Source organism: Eschscholzia californica, unplaced genomic scaffold, assembly GCF_041429995.1.
Source record: "Eschscholzia californica isolate CP2 unplaced genomic scaffold, dmEscCali1.0.p SCAF_4, whole genome shotgun sequence".
Classification (NCBI taxonomy): domain Eukaryota; kingdom Viridiplantae; phylum Streptophyta; class Magnoliopsida; order Ranunculales; family Papaveraceae; genus Eschscholzia; species Eschscholzia californica.
In genome coordinates, this window is record NW_028238461.1 from 39451885 (window position 1) to 39461639 (window position 9755).

The 9755-nt window shown below is 37.3% G+C and overlaps 1 protein-coding gene and 1 long non-coding RNA gene across 4 annotated transcripts; both read right to left on the reverse strand.

Moving 5' to 3' along the window:
* Positions 1–3285: 3285 nt before the first annotated feature.
* On the reverse strand, positions 3286–4843 carry LOC147544604 (uncharacterized). Its single transcript, XM_086635738.1, has 5 exons — positions 4490–4843; positions 3964–4113; positions 3621–3869; positions 3464–3529; positions 3286–3390 (listed from the first exon to the last, which is right to left on the reverse strand). Exons 1-5 carry the CDS (start codon positions 4835–4837, stop codon positions 3286–3288), a joined length of 918 nt encoding a protein of 305 aa, XP_086491864.1. The 5' UTR covers positions 4838–4843.
* A 3254-nt stretch (positions 4844–8097) lies between these two features.
* Positions 8098–9755, reverse strand: LOC147544605 (uncharacterized). Of its 3 annotated transcripts, none has more exons than XR_015224029.1 (4): positions 9646–9755; positions 8698–8815; positions 8490–8548; positions 8104–8386 (listed from the first exon to the last, which is right to left on the reverse strand). It is a non-coding gene; the product is annotated as an uncharacterized LOC147544605 (long non-coding RNA). The 3 variants fall into 3 exon arrangements; XR_015224028.1 differs by lacking the exon at positions 9646–9755 and adding an exon at positions 9390–9441; XR_015224027.1 differs by lacking the exon at positions 9646–9755 and having other exon boundaries at positions 8098–8386; positions 8698–8884.

A 9755-nucleotide genomic window follows, 5' to 3' on the forward strand; every position in this document is an offset into this window, starting at 1 on the left:
GAGTAATCTAGGTACCATATGCCACATTGAAAAAGGTAACTCAAATCACTTCAAATTTTATTTTATGGCACTTGGTTGTTGCATACGTGGGTTTAAGGAATGCATTCGACCAGTTATTGTGATTGATGGGACCTTTTTGAAAGCTAAGTATCTTGGTACTCTATTTGTTGCTGCTGGTCTTGATGGAAACAATAACATATACCCAATTGCATTCGGCATTGGTGATTCGGAAAATGATGAGTCTTGGCCTTGGTTTCTATCTCATATACGTCGAGTTATTGGCGATGTTAACGACTTAGTCATTGTTTCAGATCGACATAGGAGTATTTTGAAAGGAGTTCGAAATGTATTTCCTAATGCAATGCACGGTACATGCATTTACCACCTTAGTAATAATTTAAAGGCAAAGTTTAAAAAAGATGATTTCCTTTCGTTATTTTTTAGAGCAAGCAAAAAAACAAACTTTCAGAGTTTGAACGGATATTCCTTGAGTTGGATCTTGCTTTTCCAAACGTTGGTCGTTATTTGCGTGATGTTGGAGTTGAGAGATGGGCTCGTGCTTATGGCAGTAAGAGGCGGTATGATATCATGACATCAAACATAGCTGAAAGTTTTAATGGTTTGATGCGTGAAGCAAGGGAACTTCCTATCACACATGTCGTTGAATACATTAGAGCAACCATACAACAATGGTTTTTTGAACGTCGGCAACAATCTAGTACGAGGGAAACAATTCTAACCCAATGGGCAGCATACAAGGTAACTTCACGGATGCAACAGGCAGCCCCATATTTCGTTATACCAATCAGTTCAACCGAGTTCCAGGTAAACTATGATCGTACAAGTGAAACAGTTGACATACTTAATAAAACTTGCAGTTGTAGGGTGTTTGATCTAGAGCAACTACCATGTATACATGCTATCGCGGTTATTAAACGCGAGGACTTACACATTTACGACTATTGCAACAAATATTACTATCTTGAAACAGTGCGCAAAGCTTATGCCGAATCTGTGTTCCCCGTCACATCTCAAAAAGATCCAGCAGGTCCGAAGCAAGGGAATTTATAGAGACAAAGTTATCGAGTTTCTCTTCTGTTTATCGCACAGGAGATTTATTAGTTCAATACTAGGAGTCGTAGTCCACTACACAACTCGGTCAACAGGGGAACTTGCTTAGATCTCAAGAAGGTCATGTAGAGGATTAGTGCACCAAATTAGGGCTCAAACTCCTTCACTCCTGAAACTACACATATAAGCAACACAAACTATACAACATTCATCAAGGAGCTCGGGATTCGACAAAAAAATTTAACCAACATCGAGCAGTGAGTTACGACAAAAAGAGATGCATGATTATCATGGTTATGTACCTAGTTTTAGTAATTCATTTTTTTCATGATAATGTACCTAGTTTCAGTAATATATGAAGTAATATGCTAAGACACTAAGATTCCAACTCGTACCTCATCTGAGACTGTGGTAATTAAACAACTTTAAGCATAGGTTGCGTCGATATTCGGTTATATCATTCAATGACCAATCAGCTAATGGTTCTCCAGATGTTAGACAATCAAGTATCTTGAGTAAATAAAGTCCGCAGTCATCCCTGTGGTACAAATATGACAGTCCTAATTAGTAATAATACAGTTGTTAAGTGGCCTAATATAATTTATAATAATATCAATTTGTGAGATAAACATTACGAGTTTTTTTGTTGCGGGACAAATTCAGCGTGTTCGACTGCCCATGGATTCTTCTTCACGGGTTTCTTTTCTTCTTCGTTGTCCTCCAACATTTTCATTAAAAATGGCAACATAGACTTTAAAAAACTCATACCCCTGGTCTGCCGTCGTCCCTCTCCACGATTTGAGTCGTACATTACGATCTTTCTTTCTTTAAGGTGAACAACACCTAGGACCCCAATGAATACCTTTACAATTAACCGGGAAATATATTTGGTTCAGCATCTTCCATGATTTGCTTGCTAGTGGAAGTTCTCCATTCAAATATTTCAAACATCTGTCTTCTTCGCCCGACAATGGATTTTTCCGAGAACGGGGTTTCTCGTGACGAGTTTGTAGTAGTTGCTTCGACAAAAAGAGGAGAAAACACAATATTAGTCATGAATATTAAATCATGTTTATAACCAAACTACTAAGAGTAGCAATGAAGATAACCAAAACACGAAAGGGGCACACAAAGAACTATTAAGTTACCAGCAATACTGCTAAACTAAATAAAAAAGTTCTAAGCATTAACACTTAGTCCCTAACGAGACTGAAATCTAGGATACAAGAGATTGACAAAAGGAATGAAACAAAGGGTTATAAAAGATGACACACAAGATACAAACACTTCGTAATACATAATAATCACAAACTTACAGAAACGAAGCAGTCGGTCGTTGTCCAATCCAACCCGAATCTTGAAGGGTCACAGTTTCTTCTTGTATGGTAGTAATGCAACCCAGCATCGATTTGCTGCAACATATGAATGATAGTGATAATCAAGTCTTTCAATCTCTCATTAAATTAGACTACAAATTGTATAAATATAAACAAAAACATAACTCCAATAGTCCTATACCTCGCATGTCAACCAATGGTTCTGCATCCATAGCTCTTTAAACCATTTACCTTCTACGGTTGCAACGCCAACATTTATAAGTAGGTTTGTTCTGTCAAAGGTACTCATGAGTCAAATATATAGCTATTATAATTATGAAGAGAAAATACATATTATAGTAAATTCTAAAATAGGTACTTACTGGTGCTTCTTCCATGCATTTACCCACGACATAAATCTAATAGTATCGTTGACGTCAAATGTTTCACGAACGTTACTTTTTTTCCTTTTCATCCCTACGTAAGGTGATTTATTCGTTTGAATGCTATCTCTGGGAGGTCTTAGGGCTACAGACGGATATTTTTTTAATAAATCGTCTACTTCCTTCACTCGACCATCGTTAACACCATTTGCATCTTCATCTACCTTAAACACCTCACTAAACACGCTATATATCGTGTCTAATGACCCTTCGGTCGCATCCTAAAATATAAATAAATTAGGTAGAGGAATAAAAAAGAACCAATTATAATAGTCTCAAAACATAAACTTTTAGCGTTGCATAAATTTTATTACCTCCATCAAATCTTTTTGCAATTGGGGGCCGGATTGACCTTCTCTCATCTCAGACAAAGGAAATCTCTTCACTCCATCAACATCATTTCCCACCACATCTGTCGCACCCTACAAATTTTGTTCAATAAATACCTTCTTTGTTCAAATGATTACAAATACTAATACACGCATATATATTGCCTTTGTAGAACATTCATTTTCCATTTGATCAAGACGATCATCTACATCATTATCGCCTAGAGTCTCCTGCAATAAACCGATATGCAAACTCCTCAATATAATGAAATAGTTATGCAACTACACTACCAAATAACGTTACCTCCAGAGACAAACGGTCATGGAACTCTGAGAGGTTCTCCTCTGCATTGGTGTCTTCTACATCATCCTACGGTAAGCAATTTTATTGTATAAATACCTTGTATGATGTAATCTAAATATAGTTCAAACAAAAAAGGAAACTACTACTAATTAAGTACCTTTCTATCCATTTCGGACATAAGCTTCTGTGATTTCTCTTCCATATCTTCTTCAGATCTCTGTAATCCACCACAAACACATATTTTTTTTGATTCCCAATTTTTTATTATCTCGTCACGTCGACGAAGATCTTCTCTAAGGTCAAAAATCTCTTTCTTAAGTAGCTCGGTTTCGCTTCGTGGCCTCTCTAACTCTGAAGTCTCTTCTCTATCTTCTCCACCTTCTCTACTATAAGGTGTCACTTCCACCTAAAATCATTGGAAGATGAACATGTTAGTATAAGTAATTATAGGGTTACAAAGAATACGTGAATTATAAGAGGATTTGAGACAAACATCTTACATTTGGATCTACAAATTTTTTCCTTAATGATTCAAAAGTGGCAGGTTTGCATTTGGATTTCCACTTAACGATGGGAGGATCGCCATTCCCTCCAGCTTTTCGGTTTGCGCATTCTTCTGCAACTGTGGGTAGGCATTCGTATGCCCAAACCTGCAATCAATTAGAACAAAGACAATTTCACAAAGCTATTCTTTAATTTTAAAAACTTATTTGATTTGAACTCATTGTGTAAAACTAATAAAAGTTAGAAAATAAAATCAAATAACATTACCAGAAATCCAAACGGGCAGCCACTCATATAATAAGTTATTCCATTTTCCTTCTTCTCTTTCTTTGATTCCATTGCACGAGGCAATGCCTTCTTCAGGCAAGATAAAGTGCGTTGGAAAACCTTAGGACTCCATGGAAATTTATTGAATTTCTCTATATTATCCACCAACTCTATATGTTCTGTATCCACACTCGTCCTACGAGCATCTTTACCTAACAAAAAATAGTCTAGACACAACAATAAACAAAGCTTAACCTTATCTACATCAACTTCACAGTCTTCAATACATCTCTTTAAGACTTCCTTGTTGATGCTTGACTCTTCTGAAAAGTATTTCTCTCTCAATGATACCTCGTCAAGATCTTCCTCCATGTCTTCTACAAGCGTGTCTTCTTCATCTACTTTCTCATATTTCAACCCCATAATCTCAGAGAAGTCAACAACTGAAAACTTCAATTCCTTCTTACCCACGAAAAACTTCATCGAACCATCATCCATATCCGATGATTTAGTTTCACGCAGCAACATGTTATGCACAAGTACATAACAAAACTTAAGGTCATTTACATCTAAAAGATGTCCAAAACAACTTTCTTTGAACATTTGCTTTTGTCTATCATTTTCTCTTTAACATAAATCATATCCTCGATCCTTGAAATGCATGTCACTTTCGCACGAGGTGCTTCTTTAGTCTTTAATGGTAGGTTACGTGTCATCCTGCATAACAAATAAGAAATCATATTGTCAACCTCCAATTTTAGTACTAAATATAACTTACCCAAACAAAATTTAAACAAACACCATTTTACAATCAGATATTGATGTGCATTCAAACACAATAGATTCCTATGAAGAAACATGTCTAAGTGAACAATATAATAAACATGTGAAGAAGCATATATAACACAATTTCATAATTCAGCAATCTCAATGGGAGTTATGCACACTTTTCTTAAGAACAACTATGAACATTATACACACTTTGCTTAAGATCAGACCATATAGCTTTATGTATTTATATGAGTTACTTAAGATAATACAATAACAACAATATATAATGAATGTTTGTATCCAGCTATCCAGATAAAGACGAGTCTGATTTGAAGAATGCAAGACAAATGATGTGGCGTGAAAATGCCACATTTAGGTCACTTAACTTTGATTAGTTAGTTCCTTTCGGGTTCTATTTCTAATTATTTATGTGTTTTTATTGCTAGGTAGTTTATTTGTGGTTTGGCGTGTAATTCGGAATAAAGAGAGCGAATTATCACATTTTCATCTTATGCGGCAAAATGAAAGAAAAGAGCACCAGGGGTATTTTGGTCATTTTGGTCAAAGTCAGAAGTCAAACAACAAGTGAAGTCAATGACGAGTTCGACGGTGAAAACGGAATTCAATTCGGAGTTCGGACGGGGAAGTTACAAAAGAAAGAAGCCAAAGTCTTTCCTTGAAGGCACTCCCCTTGATTTCTAGATGAGAGCCAAAGCCCAACCCATAACCAAGAGCCCAAAGAAGAGAAAGCAAGGAAGATTTCTATGAGCACCTCTTAAAGAAGTCTAAGTCAAAATAGCCCAAGACTTAGTCAAACTTGACTAAGTCTAGGGTTTGGGTATACACAAGTTAGAGAAAGGGAGAGGACTATTCATCTTCTTCTCCAAGCAAGAGAGAGAAGGAGGCTAAAACTTTTAGGGTTTTTGGTGTTCTTGAGTTAGGGTTTTGAAGGCTAGAGCAAGAGAGAAGGAGGGTGCCGGCCAAGTTGGCCGGCACCACAAGAGCACGGGCTGGACAGCAAGGGGAGCACGGACATGGCTAACACGAGCAGCTCGGGTGTAGCTCCGACAGCAGCAGCTAGCACGGCACACCAGAGCACTTCCCAGGAGCTACCGGCAGCAGACGCGACAGGCAGCTGCTCCAGGACGCAGCTGCAGCTCGGAGTAGCCCGGCAGGAAGCTTCCACAGCAGCAGCAACGGGACAGCAACTTGGACGCTGCTGTGCTTGCTCGGACGCGGCTATTCATGGCTCGGAACGGTCGGGACGGGCTCGGACTAGCATGGGAATAGCTCGGATTGCTCGGATGGCATGGTTGCACATGGCCGGATCTAGGGTTGGCCGGAACTAGGGTCTCTTTGACCGGATTTTTCGAGGGTTTCCGGCAACATTTTTGATTCGAAACCATAGGGCTTTTACTCCCCATCATCTTGGCTAGCTTCCCATATAGTTTGATTTGATTTTCGACAAGAAATGTCTAGAGAGAGAAAGCTTGGTGAAGCTTTGATGGAGTTTGTGTTCTAAATGGAGAAGATGATGGTGGTCGCTATGGGGAACCCAGAATTTTGCTAAGGGGAGATCGGCTGCACCTTAACTACTCAAATTTTCCGACGAACCTAGCCTTGAACCACATCGAAAAAGGGGGATTTCTCATCATCTTCCTTTCATTTATTACTTATCACCATGTTAGCTAAATCAAGTGTGTCGATTATGGGATGAAATGTGATGAATTTTATGACTATGTTTGAGATGATTTAATGAGTTTGATAATAAATTGATGTTCTCTTATTTTGATTACTTGTTGCAATCGTTTTTCATGTGTCTTATCAAGTATTTCGCATAGTTAATCAATTAGGCAATGTGATCGATGATTCGGTTTTGTTCGTTTAGGAAGTTTATTTGACTAAGTATTATCTCCGGACATACGTAGTGCTTATGAACATCCACTTTAGGAATCGAGACTAGGTTTTTATCAATCCATTCGATTAGACCGTACATAGTTGTAGGTTCACCACATCGGATTCCCGGACCTCGACACTTCTCTTACTTGTTGTTCCCGACTCTTGTTCCTCCAAACTCTTCTCTCAAATCTCTCTCGCCCTCTTACATTGATAATTTAGTTTGTTTTACTTACTTTATTTCCTTATTGCTTATTCGATTATAAACCTCACATTACTTCCTTTTACTTGCGCTTTTGTTTAAGTAAGCCTTTAATATCTAGACCGACGAATAAGACCCTTCGATATCCAAACTACCTTCCTATCCTTGGATCGATTCCGGTCTTGCCGGATTACTACTTGATACCTCCGCTTGGGTGTGCAACCTTTTCGGGTGCATCAACAAACATACAACACCCAAGTCTCTTTCAGAATACCTCCCTTTTCTAAACTGAGTAAACCCCATAGCTAACAAGTGATTTCAGTCTATTTCAGATCTATATGGAGATAAATCAATCCTTAGCCTATGATATTATGCACTTGCCTGAAATAGGTCTGATGATTTATTTCTTAAACTGTGCAATGTTTGGGTTGATATAGTTTGCCTGTTTTCTTAGTTGGGGTGCTTGATTGACTCTGAGTTGCACATTCGTAGTTCATTGACTCTGAGATACAGAACATGTGGATTTTCCCTTTATGGTTAGAAATCAAAGTTTCCGTTCTTTCGATTCAAAGTTTCAAAAAGAAGTCCGTCTTTAACAAAGAAAATAATTTATATTAATGAACTACGAATGTGCAACTCAAAGTCAATCAAGCACCCCAACTAAGAAAACAGGCAAACTATATCAACCCAAACATAGCACAGTTTAAGAAATAAATCATCAGACCTATTTAGACAGTGACAGGACGGACAGTATTTAGTGTAGAAACATACAAGAAATACAAGATAAACCTTGCATTTCAGCCGTCTCTAACTCTCTTTTTCTTTTTCATAATTCTGTTAATTAAAGTCAATGACAATGCAGAGTTTAGGCTAGTATCTACACTATCTGTATGAAGTTAAAACTCTTACAAAGGATGAGAGTACAGAGCACACTGAAGCTTAAGGATTTGACATCCTCGTAATTCACTTCCATTTCTAATCAAGTTGTCTTTCTTTCTAGTATTGACATTGAGGGAAAAAATCATATTCTCTAACTCTCTTTTTCTTTTTCATCCTTGTTATGTTCAGAAATGTTACACACCCAAAAGTGTTTTTCCCGGTTCGACAGTGATCCTTTCACATTCCTACTTTGTACTCAGTTCTTTTCTCTCAAGGGTTCTTAAGATGTCATACTAAATTTATAAATCATGTAAAATGATATTTACCTTGCGATCTAACCTTGCAAAGCCGAAATCTGCTATTTTCAGTACGTAGTGATTGTCGTTTGACGAAAGGAGGAGATTCTGTGCAGAAAATGTTAAATATCAGAATCATATTTTGTCACCATGTCAAATAGCAGTGTTTACAAACTACAAAGAGAGTCCCTTGAGAGAAATGAGAACAAACCTGTGGCTTTAGATCCCGATGTATAAGATTGTTTTGTCGGAGGATTTGTAGTCCAGTAGCTGTTGAAAAAAGAGACCATATACAATCTCAATACATAGAAATAATTTAAGATTTAAGACAAACCTATAAGATAAGAAATAAGTCAATGACAACAAAAAGAAGAAACCAAATAGGCATCTCCTGATGCATTGGCACATCGTTAACATACCTAGTTGTTGCATAAATTGCTTGGCAGTTGCTTCTGGAACTCTTTCGTGACGTTGAATATACTTAGAAAGATCTCCACCTTTACAATACTCCAATACTATATTTAATCTTCCTGGAACCTATATGACAACAATAACACACTTAACAAACACCTAATAAAACCAAACTCATCAATCAAATATAAAGCACATAGTCGGACTCTTATAATAGAGGTTTAACACCAAAAGAGCAAGCAAAATCGAGGAAGTTTAGTTAGAGAGCATAATTTAGTTCTTGGGTAAATGTGTGAAATAGCGAAACTCATAACCCAAACTAAAGAATCCCATCACAGTGATTTGTATATCCTCTAAGTCTAAACTATACTGATTCATGTGTTTATGGTTTTGCCCTAGAAACGGTATAAAAGTAGTGATACATACAAAAAATTCAAATTTTGCCCTAGAAGCCTCCATTAACACCCACAAACAACTTCTTCTATAGTAGAAAGCATAGTTGAGAGAATCCCATAAAATCAAACAATAAAATCAAACAGCCCACAAACAATACAAATCCCATAAAATCAAACAGCCCACAAACAATAAAAATCAATCATTCAACAATTCAGTTCCATCATTATATTCAGAGAAATTTGGTAGTTGGATTGAAGAAGAAGTGGAAAGCATAGTTGGAACTGAACGAGGGGTTGATACTAACTCGACGAGTTACTTAAACACAAACTCGTTCTTAACTCCGTATTGTGACTCGCTTGACTCGTTTGGTATGAGGTACAATAATTTGTCAAATTCGGTGTCAGGGATGTTTGCATACAATATGTGAGAGATGAAGATCAAATTTTGCCCTAGAAGCCTCCATTAACACCCTATTAGAGCTTGCTCCAAAAAAATCTAGGGTTTTAGGATTTAAATTTGGGGGTTAGGGTTCCCAATTTTTAAGAGAGATAGAGGAATACCTGAATCAAAGAGAGTGATCGATTGAGAGTGTTGCGTGAGAAAGATTGTTCGATTCAAAGAGATTGCCCGAGAATGAGAAAGATGAGAGAGTCCCGTTGCTTCACTTTTC